Genomic DNA, 22689 nt, shown 5'->3' on the forward strand with positions numbered 1-22689 from the left:
TGACCCAACAAAAGTGTTTTAAAAAAACATTTCTCAATCATAATATTTGTTTGTGTGTGAAGTGATACTTTTATTCCACACCTTTTCAAAAGCTCTGTGGATGTATCATTTTATTTTTTATTAAAAAACTTTATCAATATGACCCTCAAACTCTGTTTTTTCTTTCTGTTCTCTGCTCTAATGTAATGTGCTCCATGTGTAACATGTTGAAACCTGTCGGTTCTCTCTCTGTTCTTGATGTGGAAAAGAGCCGAATGAAAAGCGTGTCTGGAAGGAAGACTGACAGAGTATAAGGGCCGATTCATACTCCTATTTTAGAGCCGAATAAACGTCGGTTCGGCTCTGTAGAGCCTACAATGTGACGTCATTTGGCTCTGTAGAGCCTACAATGTGACGTCATTTGGCTCTGTAGAGCCTACAATGTGACGTCATTTGGCTCTGTAGAGCCTACAATGTGACGTCATTTGAGGTTCGGGGGGGCAGGTACCGTCCTAAAGTCGGCTCTTCGGTGCTACTGAAAATTTCTGACGAGCCGAAATCATTTCAGCACTACAGCGCCGAAAGAGCGGTAAAATAGGAGTATGCATCGACCCTAGGCCTCCTCTCCCTTCCACCCCTCCCAACCTGACCTACAGTCATCAGCTGGACGTTAGCGCTGAAGCTAAAGCTAAAGCTCGCTTTTGATGAGATTAGCTATCTAATTATATATACTGTAGACTCTATGGCAGAAATAAATCACTGGAGGCTATAAACATATTTACAGTTCCGAGGACAAAATATTAAATAGTTTATGCGGGTTTTGCATGAAAACAAAATATAGCCTAATAACAAAAATAAAAAGGTCTTTACAAATGCAACAAAAATGTCAAATCGTGATCCGACGTTATAAACTTTTCACAAACATGAGCTTCCATTCGTACAGTAGGCGTAAATGTACATATTTCTTCTTCTGTTCCATGTACAGTTTTCGGACCGGCTAGTCATAACTTGTACACACGCAACCTTTAACAAGGTAGGATAACAAACTATAACAAACCCTTCACCAGCTGTATAAAACAGCTCAGTCAGAAGAACCTAAGGCCACATTTTATACCTTGGTGTGACAAAACTCCATAAGATATGCCCGAAAATCCACCCCAAAATGTGTTTGGGGGAGTTGTTGGGGTTCCCTGCTGTCCAAAAAAACATATTCACATATTTTATCGAGAATGCTCATCTTTGACCGACGTCAGTCTCTTGGGGAAATTACAATTAGTTTGTTGAATGCATCATAGCATATACATATAAAACAGGACCAAAATTAGGCAAATCGACCTGTAGGGCTTGTAAGATAGCAAGTGGTAATAAGAATACTAATTGTTTTTTCGTTTTTTTTTTACCAATAAGTGCTTTAAGGCATAGATAATGAGCATTTTGTCCCATACAGAAAAAGCAACACATTGAAATAAGTGAATTAGCTTAATGGGGTACAAGAGAGCAGAGAATGCCCAGTACATTCATATAAAACATAAAGCCCCCCAAAAGCTTTACTCCATAAATAATATCCTGTCTGTCTGTCTGTCTGTCTGTCTGTCTGTCTGTCTGTCTGTCTGTCTGTTCACATTTCACATGCACGCCTCAGCTATACACAATACAGTTAGTCAGTAAATAAATAGAACTCGCCATGGCATATGAATGTACAGGTAAATAGATACAAGCTAATGTACAGCTACAGGTTTTTAGCATTTTCTGCTCGATTCTGTACTCTTCTGAAGCTGTACACTACGTCCTCAGACGAGGAGGGGTATGGCACAGAGAGGTGCCAGAAAGATCTGATCTATAAGTTAACAAAGCATCGCGACAACAAGAGTATGAATCAGGCTTAATAAGGACATGGGGTTTGAGGATCGGGGGTAAATATGGACAAAATACGGAAAGGAAAAGTCAGTTTTTTCTTGAAAAGTCAAGATTACATGCGCTAAGCTAAGGCCCCCCCCCCCCCCCCCCCCCCCACACTTACTCTCACCTGAGGCAATACCTTCATCTGTCAATAACCACAAAGAAACCCAGGGGATGTACTAGGGCTGGGCCACATGGATGTACTAGGATGTACTAGATGTACTAGGATGTACTAGGATGTACTAGATGTACTAGATGTACTAGATGTACTAGGGCTGGGCCACATGGACAAGATCAAATGTCATCATGATGCTTTTTGGACAATTCTTGAAAAGTATAAAATAGTGCTTAAGTGATTAAAACCGGGGAAAAGACAACACTTGTGCCGTATCACGACATTACAATATATTTATAATATCTAGTATCAGAATAACACGTATTTCTGTGTGACTGTAGAAACAGGCCTACGGTGATGAGACGCATGAGAAGGCAAAGCAAGTTCAAACGGTTTGTTTTTCTGGGTTATTTTCACCTGAATGGACTGCAGTCCATTTTAAACAAAGCCTAGAATGTTTTTTTAATTAATAATTCATAATACTCAAGTGTTGAAAGACAACGGGAGGGAGTGGCCCAGGGCGTGGCACAGGGAGTGGCCCAGGGAGTGGCCCAGGGAGTGGCACAGGGCGTGGCACAGGGAGTGGCCCAGGGAGTGGCCCAGGGAGTGGCACAGGGCGTGGCACAGGGAGTGGCCCAGGGAGTGGCCCAGGGCGTGGCCCAGGGCGTGGCCCAGGGCGTGGCTGAACCATACTGTAGTTTTTTAATCCTCTGAGACACGGAACGAGACAGAAAAATGCCGTCATCTTATAATGAGCATCAGTGAGGACCAATTATACTCAGATAGGTGCACGGAGAATGGGTGAAGTGATCCTTTAACTACTTGAAGACGTTGAACATCGGTAGAGGTCTGGGTCGTGTAGTTACGTCGCCACGACGACAACTCCAAATAATTGCCAACATGATGTCCTGTTTATTTGTTTTTTAAGTATATAAAAAAGAAACATGCTGTACCCGGTTTGTAATGTTATAACTCGACAGAACCCGTTTTGTTTTTCGTTTTGCTAAATGAGCGACTTTGAGACCTATTTCACCAGCCAAGTCAATGAGGATATATTGATATTCCAATATATTGGAATATCACTTTCTAATCAACTGAGCAACAATTGAAAATATTCTATCTACCGACCTACCTGTCTTGCCTAACCTCTACCAAAGTGTCATTTTGTTTCAAGCGTTGCATTCAAAGTGTGGCAGGGCTACTGGAGAGGAGTTATGAGTTACTGGAGAGGAGTTATGAGTGAGATAATAGTGTGGACTGCATGTACTGTACACATGTTAATGGAGAACACAGAGCAGTGCATCTAGACACTGTAGGTCCAATGTGTCTATTCTCCATATGCAGACTGCGGCCATCTTACCATATAAGTTAATGGCAAGGTGCTAACAAGGTGCATTGGCAGCCCATTCATCCAAACAGAACAGTCCCCTCTGATCGTATTACACAACGTCAAACTCACCACCATTGCAGCTGTACGGAAAGCTAGAATTATTCTCTTTCTATCCTCAAAAGTGTTTGTTTCATAAAAATCTACTGTAGACATGTTATGTTACTTTTTGTCCTTGCAGGTGATTATTTTTCTAAGTGCTGGAGTTTGGAAGCGCTTGTTAGATATCACTCAACTCCCCTGTGTTCCTGTTTAGAATGTAATGCAAGAGGCAGCAGGCCGTTGCTTTACTGAAAACGAGTGCTTCCAAACTCTGATGGAAACATGGCCACGGTCTGCAGATGGGCAATAGAAACATGGCCGCCGTCTGCAGATGGGCACTACTACAGTCTGTGGCTAGCCTCATCTCATTCTACTCTGATGGAAACATGGCCGCGGTCTGCAGATGGTCAATACTACAGTCTGTGGCTAGCCTCATCTCATTCTATTAAACATGGCCGCGGTCTGCAGATGGGCACTACTACAGTCTGTGGCTAGCCTCATCTCATTCTATTAAAACTCAAAGATGTACGTATGGGGGATATTGGACGGGCCGGTTTATCGTCTTGTCTTTTGGTTTTTTGGGATGCACAGTAACTATGCATGCATTCCGGACTGGATGGATGGATGTATCTGTTGGGAGTAGATATTTATACGTTTGTGTTTTGTGCCTGCATGCTTTCCTCGCATGAGTCTGTTCTGTACACCATCCACGTTTCATGAGTCTGTCTGTACACCATCCACGTTACGAACAATGCCTTGTTCTTTGTTGTTGTTTTGTTTTTTTGTCCAAATCATCCTCTTCGACCTCTTATTCCATTTAAACCGACCATAATAGTCTCCGTTAAGCTCAGGCAATGGAATTTCTCTATGCCAAGTGGTTCTCAAAGTGTGGCCCGGGGGACCCCCAGCGGTCCTTCCAGGGGGTTCCAGGAGGTCCCCCCGCTAAAAAGATTAGTGATAGTTTGACCGAATGGACCCTTCCAGGTTTATAACTCTGACAGTGTGCACAATCTCACATGGAACCCAATGGATTCGGTTCCACGTGCACACACACAGCGTCATGAGGGGTCCGTGTGGCCTCTAGAGCATACCAACCCGGGCGGGGGTCCGTGTGGCCTCTAGAGCATACCAACCCGGGCGGGGATCCGTGTGGCCTCTAGAGCATACCAACCCGGGCGGGGATCCGTGTGGCCTCTAGAGCATACCAACCCGGGCGGGGGTCCGTGTGGCCTCTAGAGCATACCAACCCGGGCGGGGGTCCGTGTGGCCTCTAGAGCATACCAACCCTTGAAAAAAAACAAATAAAACGTTTGAGAACCACTGCAGTGTATGTGGCAAGGAACTCCCTCGTTCTATCTGCCTTGGTCTCCCGGGCCTCTCTCTCTCTCTCTCTCTCTCTCTCAGGGAAGGGGTTTGTTTGTCTCAACGCTGGCCTGGTTCCGTGCAGGGCTCGCTGCCGTCGTCCGAGCCCGCCAGGGTGACGTAGATGATGGGCACGAGGCCCCTGAGGGCCCCCAGGGAGCACAGCAGCCAGTCGGGGTCCGCCTTGCTCAGGACGCGCAGCACGTCACCCTTGTGGAAGCTCAGCTGGCCGGGCTCCGTCGCTATGTGGTGGCACAGCGCGCGCACCTCGCTGGAGGAGACAACAATGAAGTTACAGCATTTAATTGAAACTAAATCGATTATGAAAAATAAATCGATAATGTACTAAAATGATCGATTACAAGATTTGGACATGCCATCATAGTGGAACATTTGAAAACATTTAAACGGAAATTCAGTGATGAAAAATGTAGATTATTTTCACTATTCTTTGCTTGACATTGTTGTGCGAAAAAGTACAACATTGTGCTTTAGTGTTTAATCAATACAATAAAAATAGCTTCTGGAATATGTGTTTAATTGATAAAGTAATCACTAGAATAATAGCAAAAAAATAATAATCTATAAGCCCTTCTTACCATGGAGACTTTTTGGTTGAAGTGGTTTGTACGGCCGGTGGAGGTGGTGTTTGGGTTGGAGGAGGTAGGGGTGCAGACCTCCTCCCTGGAGGTGGAGCTGGCGTTGGAGCTACGGGTGCAGCCTTCCTCCCTGCTCCCATGGTCAGACCCAGCAGCCCCAGGACAGAGCTGTCCAGGCCCAGCCAACCGGATGGTGGTCTGTATGTCGTTTTCAAAAAACTTTAGTTACTAGTTACTTATATTTGGATTATTATTACAAAACATACATTAACCACTTCACTTCTGAAAATAGCCAATCTACAAGCTCACAATGTGTGGCGATGCGTCGCATTGTGAGCTGGTAGATCTGCTATTTAAAAAAAATCATTAGACATTTGGAATGGGGCATTCTGCATAATGAGATAGTATTTTATGTAGACATAGTCTCTATAGTGTAGACGCATAGTTTCATTATATAGATATTACACTGTTAGGTTCTTAGCTTACGTATGATTCATGATGACTATTTTTATGTATCAGATGTATTAGCATGTTTTTGTTCCTGCTTACTGTAAATCGCTTTGGATTAAGAGCGTCTGATAAATGACTACATTGTAAAATGAATGCCACAGACGAAGTCCACACTATTTATCCATAATGTATAAATGATGGACAAGGGGTCAGGAGTTATTTGAGTACTTTTTTCCCACCACTGCCGTTGACCTCATGAGATTCTCCATAAAATGTGGCTGTGAGTCATGGGACCTCACCTGCTCCTGGGAGGCTTGGCCTTCTGTACGACAGCTCCCTCCGTCCTGGATGGAGAGGCTGTGGTGGTGGACCCAAACAGCCTGCCCCAGCGCATGCCCTGTCCCTGGCCCTGTGCAGGGCCGTGGGGGAGCGATGCTGCCTGGGCCTGGGTCTCTGGAGCCCCCGGAGGATCACTTCTCTCCTTGTCCTGCGTGTTGAGCACCGACTCTGGCGGGCTGCCCATCCACGAGGGCTTCCCCCCCCCGGCCGCCGCGGCCGCCACTCTGTGCTCCTCCCCTTCGTGGCCGGACTCCGCCCCTTCCACCACACCCTCCCTGGTGGGCGGGAACTGGCATGGTCGCCTCTCGGACGACTTCCTCCTCTTCTCGCTCCTGGTGAACTTGGAGCCCTCGGTGGACTGGTCGATATACACCTGGCAAGGCAACGCAAGGCAAGGCAAGTTTATTTGTGCAATTCGATGTGTTTTATGTAAAACATTGAAAAAACACATTATGAAAGTTGGATTCAGTCAAAACTAGAAAAAGTGCCCCTCGGGGCACAGGTCTCCACCAGGCCAGGTCAGGTTATAATGGGTGCCATTTGTTCTTACGCCTTTGATGGCAATTGGATGATTTGCGGCATTTTGTTCCAAAAATGTGTTTTGCAAAAAACATAAACATATACTGTTAATTACTGTAGATCTGCTATTTTTCAATAGCTATTGTATAACATAATGCTTAAAACACTAAAAAGGGTTCCCGTCCAGAATGGGTTATTAAACCCACAGAGCCTAGTCTCTCCATGCGCCAGATGGCTGATCCTCTCAGTCCCGGTAGAGTAGTTCCGGAGCAACGGATTGTGTGGTCTGATCGAGGGTAGCTACTGGGACGTAAGTCGGGACTTGATCACCCCGGCTGGGTCGCCTGAGTGAGGGGTATGATGTTGGGAAACCCGAAACCCTGATGACTGAGGATACGTCCCAGGTGATGACCTCAGGATACATCACTGAGGATACGTCCCAGGTGCATCCACCCTCATGACCTCACTGAGGATACGTCCCAGGTGATGACCTCAGGATACATCACTGAGGATACGTCCCAGGTGCATCCACCCTGATGACCTCACTGAGGATACGTCCCAGGTGCATCCATGACCTCAGGATACATCACTGAGGATACGTCCCAGGTGCATCCATGATGACCTCACTGAGGATACGTCCCAGGTGCATCCATGATGACCTCACTGAGGATACGTCCCAGGTGCATCCATGATGACCTCACTGAGGATACGTCACAGGTGCATCCATGATGACCTCACTGAGGATATGTCCCAGGTGCATCCATGATGACCTCACTGAGGATACGTCCCAGGTGCATCCATGATGACCTCACTGAGGATATGTCCCAGGTGCATCCATGATGACCTCACTGAGGATACGTCCCAGGTGCATCCATGATGACCTCACTGAGGATACGTCCCATGTGCATCCATGATGACCTCACTGAGGATACGTCCCATGTGCATCCATGATGACCTCACTGAGGATACGTCCCAGGTGCATCCATGATGACCTCACTGAGGATACGTCCCATGTGCATCCATGATGACCTCACTGAGGATACGTCCCAGGTGCATCCATGACCTCACTGAGGATACGTCCCAGGTGCATCCATGACCTCACTGAGGATACGTCCCAGGTGCATCCATGATGACCTCACTGAGGATACGTCCCAGGTGCATCCATGATGACCTCACTGAGGATACGTCCCAGGTGCATCCATGATGACCTCACTGAGGATACGTCCCAGGTGCATCCATGATGACCTCACTGAGGATACGTCCCAGGTGCATCCATGACCTCACTGAGGATACGTCCCAGGTGCATCCATGACCTCACTGAGGATACGTCCCAGGTGCATCCATGACCTCACTGAGGATACGTCCCAGGTGCATCCATGATGACCTCACTGAGGATACGTCCCAGGTGCATCCATGACCTCACTGAGGATACGTCCCAGGTGCATCCATGATGACCTCACTGAGGATACGTCCCAGGTGCATCCATGATGACCTCACTGAGGATACGTCCCAGGTGCATCCATGACCTCACTGAGGATACGTCCCAGGTGCATCCATGACCTCACTGAGGATACGTCCCAGGTGCATCCATGATGACCTCACTGAGGATACGTCCCAGGTGCATCCATGATGACCTCACTGAGGATACGTCCCAGGTGCATCCATGACCTCACTGAGGATACGTCCCAGGTGCATCCATGACCTCACTGAGGATACGTCCCAGGTGCATCCATGACCTCACTGAGGATACGTCCCAGGTGCATCCATGACCTCACTGAGGATACGTCCCAGGTGCATCCACCCTGATGACCTCACTGAGGATACGTCCCAGGTGCATCCACCCTGATGACCTCACTGAGGATACGTCCCAGGTGCATCCATGATGACCTCACTGAGGATACGTCCCAGGTGCATCCATGACCTCACTGAGGATACGTCCCAGGTGCATCCATGATGACCTCACTGAGGATACGTCCCAGGTGCATCCATGACCTCACTGAGGATACGTCCCAGGTGCATCCATGACCTCACTGAGGATACGTCCCAGGTGCATCCATGACCTCACTGAGGATACGTCCCAGGTGCATCCATGACCTCACTGAGGATACGTCCCAGGTGCATCCATGCCATGCATTGTTAGTTATGAAAGCAGCAGCGTTGGGGACTCACCTGGGAGGACTGCATCAGCTGGTACCACCAGCCAGCCTGTCGGTCCTGCCTCAGCCGGCCGTCCTCCTCCTCCTGGGACCACGTTCTCTCCCTCCTGCGCTCCTTCTCTGCGTCCTGGCTCTCTCCTCCCACACCTCAGGAGAAATCAACAACAGCGTTTAATATGGTGTGGTATGTTAAAGGACAACTTTAGTTTTTTTTCAACCAAGGTTCATGTTTTAGGTTGTTATTAGAGAAACTAAAAGATGGGTGTAATTTTTTTTTCATTTGCTGCTTTCTTTCGTTTTAGCTATAGGGGGCATTCGAACATAGGGCTAAATATGTATTTAGGCGCATGTTCGAATGGCCCCGCCCCCCCCTGTTATAACTTGCATGTGGAGAGGTAAAGTAAAAGCCACTTTTCCGTGTGAAAATGTGCGTGCACGTGGTGCTCACACACACAGAATACAGTGAGTTGAGAAAACTCAAAGGTTCACTTCTGTGGTCTCTAACATTACACCTAGCTACATGTTTAAGCATTTATTTCATATTTACATCAATTTCAGCTCTGACATTTATTTCAGACATGCTCAAGTCTAGTATGTGAAGAGTCTGCCTGTGCTATTAATTAACTCATTTTGCATAAAAAAAAGAAAATCAGTTTTTCTCCTCTCCTGAACAGTTAGTCTTGCCGCCATGACTGTCTCTGTATCAAAAACCCCATGAGCCTCTACCTTTCAGTCTCTCTCCACTTGCCCCCCTCTCCCTCCTACCTTTCAGTCTCTCTCCACTTGCCCCCCTCTCCTTCCATAGATCAGTGAAGCCTACCTTTCAGTCTCTCTCCACTTGCCCCCCTCTCCCTCCTACCTTTCAGTCTCTCTCCACTTGCCCCCCTCTCCTTCCATAGATCAGTGAAGCCTACCTTTCAGTCTCTCTCCACTTGCCCCCCTCTCCCTCCTACCTTTCAGTCTCTCTCCACTTGCCCCCCTCTCCTTCCATAGATCAGTGAAGCCTACCTTTCAGTCTCTCTCCACTTGCCCCCCTCTCCCTCCTACCTTTCAGTCTCTCTCCACTTGCCCCCCTCTCCCTCCTACCTTTCAGTCTCTCTCCACTTGCCCCCCTCTCCATCCTACCTTTCAGTCTCTCTCCACTTGCCCCCCTCTCCTTCCATAGATCAGTGAAGCCTACCTTTCAGTCTCTCTCCACTTGCCCCCCTCTCCCTCCTACCTTTCAGTCTCTCTCCACTTGCCCCCCTCTCCTTCCATAGGTCAGTTAAGCCCAACTCCATCACAGCCTGAGTGTTGACGAGCCCAGCCTCCACGGCCTCTCGTCTGCATCCCACACCTTCCGTCCTGCAATTAGAAGGGTATTAAGAGTTAACAAAAACTACCTAAATTAAGCTAAAAACAGTTTAGTTAACTGAAATAGACATTCAAAACAAGGCTTTACAAGACAAACGATAACTAACTGAAACTGTATTGTGTGCTGACGAAAACTAACACAATGTGAAATGTAAAAGTTTAGTTTAGTTTTTTGTCTTTTGTAAATGTATTCCAGTACATAATAATGTAGGTTGTTATAGGAACTGTTTCAGTTTGAACCGTGAATACTTTCACTAAATGGTTTAGGGGTTAGGGTTATTTAGTGAATACTTTCACTAAATGGTTTAGGGGTTAGGGTTATTTAGTGAATACTTTCACTAAATGGTTTACTTAAATTACGCAAAACGTTTTCTCTATGACTCTCACACCTGACCAAAAACACCTAAACAATAAACACCATATTATGATCAAAAACGCTAAAACTAAACTAGCAAACCCACTTTTTAATACTAATTGAAACTAACAACAATTGATCAACATAAAGTCAGACGCATTAATAATAAGGAATGACAATTTCAAAACTATGATAACTATAACAAATAATAATATTAATAACCTTGCCACCCTGGGCCACGTTCCATCTCGTCTGAGCCCCGCCCTGTCCCCCCTCCTCCTCCCCCCTTCGGCGGCAGACGACTCCGCCTCCTCCTCCTCCCTCGCCGCTTGTCCCCCCGCCCCCGCCACGGTGCTCCATCCTCCTCGCATGAGCTGGAAGGTGGAGCGCGCTGAGCGGTCGGTGGCGTCGGCGGCTGGGGCTCCGCCTCCTCCTCCGCCCTGGAGCCCCGCCCCTACGGAGCCGCCGCCCAGCATCAGCAGCTCCTTGCGGCGGAGCTGCACCTCGCGGCCCTTCTGGAGGAGGCGGGGCTGGAACAGCAGGTCCAGGTGGAACGGCAGCAGAGACAGAGGCTGCAGCAGCAGCAGCAGCTCCTCCAGGAGAGGCCGGCAGGCCGTCTGGGACATGGGGAGGAAGCCCCACGCGCTGTAGTGGGCTGTGATGACGTCTGGAAGGACAGGGACAGGGTTAGTGAGACATGGGCAGGAAGCCCCACTCGCTGTAGTGGGCTGACACCACGTCTGGAGGGACAGGAGGTACAGGGTTAGTGAGACATGGGGAGGAAGCCCCACACACTGTAGTGGGCTGTGATGACGTCTGGAAGGACAGAAGGAGGACAGGGTTAGTGGGACATGGGGAGGAAGCCCCACACACTGTAGTGGGCTGTGATGACGTCTGGAAGGACAGAAGGAGGACAGGGTTAGTGGGACATGGGGAGGAAGCCCCACACACTGTAGTGGGCTGTGATGACGTCTGGAAGGACAGAAGGAGGACAGGGTTAGTGGGACATGGGGAGGAAGCCCCACACACTGTAGTGGGCTGTGATGACGTCTGGAAGGACAGAAGGAGGACAGGGTTAGTGGGACATGGGGAGGAAGCCCCACACACTGTAGTGGGCTGTGATGACGTCTGGAAGGACAGAAGGAGGACAGGGTTAGTGGGACATGGGGAGGAAGCCCCACACACTGTAGTGGGCTGTGATGACGTCTGGAAGGACAGAAGGAGGACAGGGTTAGTGGGACATGGGGAGGAAGCCCCACGCACTGTAGTGGGCTGACACCACGTCTGGAAGGGAGGACAGGGAATAATGCATTGCATTTTTATAGCGCTTTTCCAAGTGCTCAAAGCGCTTTACAATGGTTCATTCATTCATACATTGGGAGGTGAAGCGGCGAACGTCCTCAGTTCCCACATTCACACACCAATGGTGGCAAGCTCACACCAACCAACTCATTGGAGGCAATGTAGGGCCCTTTTTTAAACTAGCTCCTCGCCACTCGCCCTACACACTTCCACTTGGTTTGAGCATAGATATATAAATAACCGAGACGCAATGCAATGCAAGTGGATGGGAGGGGGATTCCGGTGCCGTCTCTATTATTTATATATCTATGCTCAAACCGAGTGGAAGTGTGTAGGGCGAGTGGCGAGGAGCTAGTTTCAAAAAGGGGGAATGGTTCAGTGTCTTGCCCAAGGACACTTCAACATGTGGACAGGAGGAGGAGCCGGGATTCGAACCGCCGACCCAGGGATCATTGGACGACCTGCTCTACCTCCTGAGCCACAGCCACCCAAGGGAAACGTGTGTTAGTGAGACATGGGCAGGAAACCCCACGCGCTGTAGTGGGCTGACACCACGTCTGGAGGGGAGGGACGTGCAGAGAGTAGGGACTTTATAGTAAGAGAAATCTATGAAAATCTGGGAACTAAATCGTTACCAAGAAATGTCTTCACCAATGTGTTTCTAAAGGTGTCTAATAACATGTACTAAAAGTTTGAAATTCAACTCCCGTGGGAAATTGAGTTATTAGCATAATATGTGACCGCATACCCATAACATCCTATATAAGGCAAAAAAGTCAAAATGTCATCATTCTTTAAGTAGCATGTGACATATGAAACTAGGGGGTTTTCATGATTCTGAATCCATTCCAAGCATTAGTTTTGCACAAAAAACACTCCTTGGGGGGGAAACGGCCTCACAAACGTGATGAGGTCAGCACATTTGGTCAAGTGGATATGGCCTAATTTAGCCAAAGGAGTGTTTTTTGTGCAAAACTAATGCTTGGAATGGATTCAGAATCATGAAAAACCCCTAGTTTCATATGTCACATGCTACTTAAAGAATGATGAAATTTGGACTTTTTTGCCTTATATAGGATGTTAAGGGCATTCTTCCATGCGCTGGACATGATCAGCAGTGGAAAGAGGAAGGTGCTGCATGGAGCAATCTGTGTTATTCTAAAACCGTTTTAATAAACATGGTTAATATGACATATGGTATTAGTGTTATTTATTCATTCAGAGCATGCCAACACATTACACAGCATGAGAGAGGTGATGGAGCAACCGGTGTGAATGTATGACAGCTATAATTTCAATAAACATGGTTATGCGTTGTAGACACTACGTGGAAGTCTAGGTTCTGCCGTAGTAGAAAGGGCTGCGACGGAGAGCAGGTTTATGTATCGAGCACTGATCCATTTCAAGCAGGTTTATGTATCGAGCACTGATCCATTTCAAGCAGGTTTATGTATCGAGCACTGATCCATTTCAAGCAGGTTTATGTATCGAGCACTGATCCATTTCAAGCAGGTTTATGTATCGAGCACTGATCCATTTCAAGCAGGTTTATGTATCGAGCACTGATCCATTTCAAGCAGGTTTATGTATCGAGCACTGATCCATTTCAAGCAGGTTTATGTATCGAGCACTGATCCATTTCAAGCAGGTTTATGTATCGAGCACTGATCCATTTCAAGCAGGTTTATGTATCGAGCACTGATCCATTTCAAGCAGGTTTATGTATCGAGCACTGATCCATTTCAAGCAGGTTTATGTATCGAGCACTGATCCATTTCAAGCAGGTTTATGTATCGAGCACTGATCCATTTCAAGCAGGTTTATGTATCGAGCACTGATCCATTTCAAGCAGGTTTATGTATCGAGCACTGATCCATTTCAAGCAGGTTTATGTATCGAGCACTGATCCATTTCAAGCAGGTTTATGTATCGAGCACTGATCCATTTCAAGCAGGTTTATGTATCGAGCACTGATCCATTTCAAGCAGGTTTATGTATCGAGCACTGATCCATTTCAAGCAGGTTTATGTATCGAGCACTGATCCATTTCCGGTTGCCGGAGGCCGACGGCCGTAGCCGTCGTTGCTTAAAGTCGCTAGTGTTAAAATCCCGTAAGAGGGCACTTTTAGACAAACATAGCAGGGCACAACCAGCACTCTTTAGCTAGTGGAGATGCAGCTAGTGGAGATGCAGCTAGTGGAGATGCAGCTAGTGGAGATAGCAGGGCACAACCAGCACTCTGTAGCTAGTGGAGATGCAGCTAGTGGAGATGCAGCTAGTGGAGATAGCAGGGCACAACCAGCACTCTGTAGCTAGTGGAGATGCAGGTGTGTAACGACATGGATTTAGAAACACATTCTTTCAGCGCAAAATACTGCGTTCACGTCCAGGAGACTTCGGGAAGAAATAAGTGTTCAGTAACGGTGTTGTTTTCGTTGACGAAAACTATTACTAAATATACTGTCGATTTGTCAACAAATACAAACTATAGACTAAAATGTTAGGAAGTGGACAAGAGATCCAGTATAAGTAATTTTACACTTGGTTGCATGCTGAAAATAGCCGATCTACAAGCCCACAACGCGTCGCAGCGCGACGCGTTGTGGGCTTGTAGATCGGCTATTTTCAGCAAGTGTAAAAACAGCCATTACGACAGCATCAAGGCCCGCCAAAATACATTTTAGTCGACTGTAGATTTAGTCGACTAAAACTAGACTAACACTAAAGCATTCCACGTGACAAAAATGTGACTAAAACTGATTGAAAACTATTCAAGAGACTATGACTAAAAAACTAAAAGAGAACAACAGTGTTCAGTAAGCATGGAGAAAGAAAGCACAGAGTCCTACCTTCATGTGTGTAGAGATGACTGAACCAGAACTCCAGAGATCTCAGGCTGGAAAGACAGGAGAGACGGACAGGTGTGTGTTAGATCCATCATCCATGTCAATGTGTGTTATAGTCTCTCTCTCTCTCTCTCTCTCTCTCTCACACACACACACACACAGACACACTCACACACACACACACACACACTCGTCAGTAGGCACAATTATATGCAATGCCTCCAAAAGGCTTCAAAACCTTTTTTATTTTTTTAAATATTCATAAAAATCATCCATTTGAGTCATTATGCCAATTCCCTGATTTCCCCCACACACTGCTGCCCCCTGCTGGCTGGTCCTAGGTACTGTCTTGTAACCACTGTCCAGAAAAGACAAACACTGACAATGAGGAGTTTCACCTCCATTTAGTTTTAGTCACATTTTAGTCACCTGGAATGTTTTAGTGCCGCAGCACGCTTGGTCTTCAACCAGCCAAAATTCTCACACGTCTCCCCCCTTCTCCGCTCGCTCCATTGGCTCCCGGTCGCTGCCCGCACAGAATACAAAACTCTGATGCTGGCATTCAAAGCAACCAAAGGCATGGCCCCCCCATATCTCACAAGTATGATCGTACCCTACAAACCCTCCCGCTCACTCAGATCAGCCAACGCAGGGAAGCTGGAGGTACCTTCACTAAAAACGCCGGGACAACGCTCCACACGTCCCAAACTCTTCTCCCTTCTGGCTCCAAAACTATGGAATGCACTTCCCATTGCAGTCAGAACTGCAGCCTCACTCCCAATCTTCCGCCGTAGTCTGAAAACCCACCTCTTCAGACTCCACCATGGCCCGTAGCACTTGCCCTAGCCTAGCCCCTTAGATAGCACATTATGTAGACTTAGATAGTATTTTAAACAGACTTATAGCTTGTTATGTAGACAGCTCTAGAATTGCACTTTATGTAGTCATAGCACTTTATAGTACACATGTATAATATATTATATAGTATAGTATGTATAGTTTACATAGATACTCCACTGTTACGTTCTTAGTTTACGCATGATTCATGATAACTACTTTTTATACATGTGATGTATGCCATGCTTTTTGTTATTGCTTAATGTAAGTCGCTCTGGATTAAGAGCGTCTGCTAAATGCCTAAATTGTAAATTGTAAATTAAGTCTAGTTTTAGTCGAGTAAAGGTCATGAGATTTTAGTCGACTAAATCTACAGTTGATTTAGTTGACAAATGTAATTTTAGTCGACTAAAGGTGGCCTTACACTAGCCGATAATCGGGCATTTTTGACGCTCGGGGGGTGTCCGACTCAATCGGGCACCCCCCGCGCGCGATCGGGATCGGCCCGATCAACATCAAGAATGTTTGATATTTGCTCGGCCCCGCTCCGATTATCCTGTAGTGTGTGGTGCTGTCAGATTTCAAATGCCCGATTATCGGCTAGTGTAAGGCCACCTTTTATCTACAGTTGACAAATGTATTTTGGCGGGCCTCGATGCCGTCGTAATGGCTGATTATACGCTTGCTGAAAATAGCCGATCTACAAGCTCACAACGCGTCGCAGCGCGACGCGTTGTGAGCTTGTAGATCGGCTATTTTCAGCATGCAACCAAGTGTAAAATGACTGATACTGGATCTCTTGTCCACTAGTCCCTTCCTAGTGGATCTCTCGTCCACTAGTCCCTTCCTAACATTTTAGTCTTGTTTTTATTCGTTCACAAAATTGTTGATATATTTAGTCTTATAGTTTTAGTCATCATGGCTTAGTTTTCATTTAGTTTCTATTTAGTTTTTGTGAAAAAAGGCAGTCGAAGAACATGTTTTGTTTAGTTTTAGTTGACGGAAACAACACTGGCTGGCACATGTAGAGTTAAACGCTATCATTCCTCAAAGTTTCAACACCCCTTAAAACAGCTCACGAGAAGATAAGATACAGTGATGTTATGTATGTATACATACCCTTAAAACAGCTCACAAGAAGCTGAAATACAGTTTATTCTGTAAAGCTGTGTCCTGTTAGACGCATCGTGATTCGTGACCTTGCAAATGTTTACTTGGACTTGCTCTGAAAGACTTAAATAAAAAGTCACACCCGTGTGAACTTAAGTGAGGGGCGCTTTGTGTTGCCACGAATTTACGTCATATTTGGCGGATATTTGACCTAATTTCTCCTTTCATTGTCAATGGCAAATATTGAGACGTGCTAGCGCCCCTCAAAAATAAGCTCTGAAACAAAGAGGCGTGCCAAGGCGAGGTATAAGGACTTACTTGAGCAGGCCGAAGATGAAGGCGTTGAGTCTCATGCTGTGGCTGGTGAGCTCTGAGTACTGGCTCACTTTGGAGAACAGGCCGTGGAGAACACGTGTGGACGGACCTGGTGGAGAGAGAGAGACAGAGATCATACAACAGAACACGTGTGGACGGACCTGGTGGAGAGAGAGAGACAGAGATCATACAACAGAACACGTGTGGACGGACCTGGTGGAGAGAGAGAGACAGAGATCATACAACAGAACACGTGTGGACGGACCTGGTGGAGAGAGAGAGACAGAGATCATACAACAGAACACGTGTGGACGGACCTGGTGGAGAGAGAGAGACAGAGATCATACAACAGAACACGTGTGGACGGACCTGGTGGAGAGAGAGAGACAGAGATCATACAACAGAACACGTGTGGACGGACCTGGTGGAGAGAGAGAGACAGAGATCATACAACAGAACACGTGTGGACGGACCTGGTGGAGAGAGAGAGACAGAGATCATACAACAGAACACGTGTGGATGGACCTGGTGGAGAGACACAGAGAGAGAGGATGGTGACCACACAGAACACGTGTGGATGGACCTATAGTGGAGAGACAGCACACTATCACTACGGCTGTCTCCACCACTCACCTAGCTGTCTGTCTGTCTCCACCACTCACCTAGCTGTCTGTCTGTCTCCACCACTCACCTAGCTGTCTGTCTGTCGCCACCACTCACCTAGCTGTCTGTCTGTCTCCACCACTCACCTAGCTGTCTGTCTGTCTCCACCACTCACCTAGCTGTCTGTCTGTCTCCACCACTCACCTAGCTGTCTGTCTGTCTCCACCACTCACCTAGCTGTCTGTCTCCACCACTCACCTAGCTGTCTGTCTGCCTCCACCACTCACCTAGCTGTCTGTCTGTCTCCACCACACTCACCTAGCTGTCTGTCTGTCTCCACCACTCACCTAGCTGTCTGTCTGTCTCCACCACACTCACCTAGCTGTCTGTCTGCCTCCACCACTCACCTAGCTGTCTGTCTGTCTCCACTACACTCACCTAGCTGTCTGTCTGTCTCCACCACACTCACCTAGCTGTCTGTCTGTCTCCACCACTCACCTAGGTGTCTGTCTGCCTCCACCACTCACCTAGCTGTCTGTCTGTCTCCACCACACTCACCTAGCTGTCTGTCTGTCTCCACCACTCACCTAGGTGTCTATCTGTCTGTCTCCACCACTCACCTAGCTGTCTGTCTGCCTCCACCACTCACCTAGCTGTCTGTCTGTCTCCACCACTCACCTAGCTGTCTGTCTGTCTGTCTGTCTCCACCACTCACCTAGCTGTCTGTCTGTCTGTCTGTCTCCACCACTCACCTAGCTGTCTGTCTGTCTCCACCACTCACCTAGCTGTCTGTCTGTCTGTCTGTCTCCACCACACTCACCTAGCTGTCTGTCTGTCTCCACCACTCACCTTGCTGTCTGTCTGTCTCCACCACTCACCTAGCTGTCTGTCTGTCTGTCTGTCTCCACCACTCACCTAGCTGTCTGTCTGTCTCCACCACACTCACCTAGCTGTCTGTCTGTCTCCACCACACTCACCTAGCTGTCTGTCTGTCTGTCTCCACCACTCACCTAGCTGTCTGTCTGTCTCCACCACACTCACCTAGCTGTCTGTCTGTCTGTCTCCACCACTCACCTAGCTGTCTGTCTGTCTCCACCACACTCACCTAGCTGTCTGTCTGTCTCCACCACTCACCTAGCTGTCTGTCTGTCTCCACCACACTCACCTAGCTGTCTGTCTGTCTCCACCACACTCACCTAGCTGTCTGTCTGTCTGTCTCCTCCACCACTCACCTAGCTGTCTGTCTGTCTCCACCACACTCACCTAGCTGCCTGTCTGTCTCCACCACTCACCTAGCTGTCTGTCTGTCTCCACCACTCACCTAGCTGTCTGTCTGTCTGTCTCCACTACACTCACCTAGCTGTCTGTCTGTCTGTCTCCACTACACTCACCTAGCTGTCTGTCTGTCTCCACCACTCACCTAGCTGTCTGTCTGTCTGTCTCCACTACACTCACCTAGCTGTCTGTCTGTCTCCACCACTCACCTAGCTGTCTGTCTGTCTCCACCACACTCACCTAGCTGTCTGTCTGTCTGTCTGTCTCCACCACTCACCTAGCTGTCTGTCTGTCTCCACCACACTCACCTAGCTGTCTGTCTGTCTGCCTCCACCACACTCACCTAGCTGTCTGTCTGTCTGTCTCCACCACTCACCTAGCTGTCTGTCTGTCTGTCTCCACCACACTCACCTAGCTGTCTGTCTGTCTCCACCACACTCACCTAGCTGTCTGTCTGTCTCCACCACTCACCTAGCTGTCTGTCTGTCTCCACCACACTCACCTAGCTGTCTGTCTGTCTCCACCACACTCACCTAACTGTCTGTCTGTCTCCACCACTCACCTAGCTGTCTGTCTGTCTCCACCATTACATTACATTACATTACAGTCATTTAGCAGACGCTTTTATCCAAAGCGACTTACAATAAGTGTATTCAACATAGGTAGGGAACAAAAACTACTAATCACCAGAAGTCTTTAGTGCATTTTCTGCAAAAACAAGCAACCAAGAGTATACCTAGCGCTAAGGTAAAAGTGCAATATATCAGCTACCTATTTCCTTAAACAGATGAGACAAAATAGCTAAATCAAATGAGCATGAGCTAAAACAATTAAGTGTATCGACTAAACAAGATCCAATAAACAATACAACAATAGAAAACAAGCGTTCGTACAACTAGTTAACAACAAGTAGGTCAGGCAGAGAGGAAGGGTAGTGTTTCCTGAAGAGGTGGGTTTTCAACCTGCGGCGAAATATGGGCAGTGACTCTGCTGTCCTAACATCAGTGGGAAGTTCATTCCACCACTGTGGGGCCAGAACAGAAAAGAGTCGTGACCGTGTGGATCGGCCAGAAGGACCCTTGAGTGACGAGGCAATCAATCACCACACTCACCTAGCTGTCTGTCTGTCTCCACCACTCACCTAGCTGTCTGTCTGTCTCCACCACTCACCTAGCTGTCTGTCTGTCTCCACCACTCACCTAGCTGTCTGTCTGTCTCCACCACACTCACCTAGCTGTCTGTCTGTCTCCACCACTCACCTAGCTGTCTGTCTGCCTCCACCACACTCACCTAGCTGCCTGTCTGTCTCCACCACTCACCTAGCTGTCTGTCTGTCTGTCTCCACCACACTCACCTAGCTGTCTGTCTGTCTCCACCACACTCACCTAGCTGTCTGTCTGTCTGTCTCCACTACACTCACCTAGCTGTCTGTCTGTCTGTCTGTCTCCACCACTCACCTAGCTGTCTGTCTGTCTGTCTCCACCACTCACCTAGCTGTCTGTCCGTCTGTCTGTCTCCACCACACTCACCTAGCTGTCTGTCTGTCTCCATCACACTCACCTAGCTGTCTGTCTGTCTCCACCACACTCACCTAGCTGTCTGTCTGTCTCCACCACTCAGCTAGCTGTCTGTCTGTCTCCACCACTCAGCTAGCTGTCTGTCTGTCTCCACCACTCACCTCGCTGTCTGTCTGTCTGTCTGTCTCCACCACACTCACCTAGCTGTCTGTCTGTCTCCACCACTCACCTAGCTGTCTGTCTGTCTCCACCACACTCACCTAGCTGTCTGTCTGTCTCCACCACTCACCTAGCTGTCTGTCTGTCTCCACCACTCACCTAGCTGTCTGTCTGTCTCCACCACTCACCTAGCTGTCTGTCTGTCTCCACCACACTCACCTAGCTGTCTGTCTGCCTCCACCACTCACCTAGCTGTCTGTCTGTCTCCACCACACTCACCTAGCTGTCTTTCTGTCTCCACCACTCACCTAGCTGTCTGTCTGTCTGTCTCCACCACTCACCTAGCTGTCTGTCTGTCTCCACCACTCACCTAGCTGTCTGTCTGTCTCCACCACTCACCTAGCTGTCTGTCTGTCTCCACCACTCACCTAGCTGTCTGTCTGTCTCCACCACTCACCTAGCTGTCTGTCTGTCTCCACCACTCACCTAGCTGTCTGTCTGCCTCCACCACTCACCTAGCTGTCTGTCTGTCTCCACCACTCACCTAGCTGTCTGTCTGTCTCAACGACACTCACCTAGCTGTCTGTCTGTCTGTCTCCTCCACACTCACCTAGCTGTCTGTCTGTCTGTCTCCACCACACTCACCTAGCTGTCTGTCTGTCTGTCTCCACCACACTCACCTAGCTGTCTGTCTGTCTGTCTCCACCACACTCACCTAGCTGTCTGTCTGTCTGTCTCCACCACACTCACCTAGCTGTCTGTCTGCCTCCACCACTCACCTAGCTGTCTGTCTGTCTCCACTACACTCACCTAGCTGTCTGTCTGTCTCCACCACACTCACCTAGCTGTCTGTCTGTCTCCACCACTCACCTAGCTGTCTGTCTGTCTCCACCACACTCACCTAGCTGTCTGTCTGTCTCCACCACACTCACCTAGCTGTCTGTCTGCCTCCACCACTCACCTAGCTGTCTGTCTGTCTCCACCACACTCACCTAGCTGTCTGTCTGTCTGTCTCCACCACACTCACCTAGCTGTCTGTCTGTCTGTCTCCACTACACTCACCTAGCTGTCTGTCTGTCTGTCTCCACCACACTCACCTAGCTGTCTGTCTGTCTCCACTACACTCACCTAGCTGTCTGTCTGTCTGCCTCCACCACTCACCTAGCTGTCTGTCTGTCTGTCTCCTCCACACTCACCTAGCTGTCTGTCTGTCTGTCTGCCTCCACCACTCACCTAGCTGTCTGTCTGTCTGTCTCCACTACACTCACCTAGCTGTCTGTCTGTCTGTCTCCTCCACACTCACCTAGCTGTCTGTCTGTCTGTCTCCTCCACACTCACCTAGCTGTCTGTCTGTCTGTCTCCTCCACACTCACCTAGCTGTCTGTCTGTCTGTCTCCTCCACACTCACCTAGCTGTCTGTCTGTCTGTCTCCTCCACAATCACCTAGCTGCGTGACTCACCTAGCTGCGTAGCTGCCTCCGCTACGCTCCAGGGCTGGCAGCGGCGCTGTCCGATGATCAGGTCCAGGACGTAGGCCTTCAGGCCGTCCTGCAGCACGGCGTCCAGCGCGGGGCAGAGGTACTTCAGGACCAGGTGACCCACGTTGGGACTCACCCAGCTGTTCCCCAACTTAGCCTGGTGGGACGGGGTGGAGAGATGGAGAGATGGAGAGAGGGGTGGACATACGTTTTTAACAGTTTTCAGAAAAACTATATCAGTGGTGCTCAACGTTTCTATATCAGTGGTGCTCAACGTTTCTATATCAGCGGTGCTCAACGTTTCTATATCAGCGGTGCTCAACGTTTCTATATCAGTGGTGCTCAACGTTTCTATATCAGCGGTGCTCAACGTTTCTATGTCAGCGGTGCTCAACGTTTCTATATCAGTGGTGCTCAACGTTTCTATATCAGCGGTGCTCAACGTTTCTATATCAGTGGTGCTCAACGTTTCTATGTCAGTGGTGCTCAACGTTTCTATGTCAGTGGTGCTCAACGTTTCTATATCAGTGGTGCTCAACGTTTCTATGTCAGTGGTGCTCAACGTTTCTATGTCAGTGGTGCTCAACGTTTCTATGTCAGTGGTGCTCAACGTTTCTATGTCAGCGGTGCTCAACGTTTCTATATCAGTGGTGCTCAACGTTTCTATGTCAGTGGTGCTCAACGTTTCTATG

General features: G+C 48.2%; 1 protein-coding gene across 1 annotated transcript in view; it reads right to left on the reverse strand.

Annotated features, from left to right (window-relative positions):
- Positions 1-2757: 2757 nt before the first annotated feature.
- Positions 2758-22689, reverse strand: part of rusc2 (RUN and SH3 domain containing 2) — a gene marked incomplete at its 5' end in the record, with an annotated part of 47030 nt that continues 27098 nt past the window's right edge. The window contains 9 exon segments of the mRNA XM_079517859.1: positions 2758-5055; positions 5384-5581; positions 6133-6545; positions 8861-8994; positions 10067-10191; positions 10778-11222; positions 14707-14753; positions 16969-17074; positions 21980-22154. Coding sequence (XP_079373985.1) covers positions 4845-5055; positions 5384-5581; positions 6133-6545; positions 8861-8994; positions 10067-10191; positions 10778-11222; positions 14707-14753; positions 16969-17074; positions 21980-22154 — 1854 coding nt within the window. The 3' untranslated portion in view covers positions 2758-4844.

The sequence above is a fragment of the Electrona antarctica genome, assembly GCF_951216825.1.
Source record: "Electrona antarctica genome assembly, chromosome: 13".
In the NCBI taxonomy this organism is placed as follows: domain Eukaryota; kingdom Metazoa; phylum Chordata; class Actinopteri; order Myctophiformes; family Myctophidae; genus Electrona; species Electrona antarctica.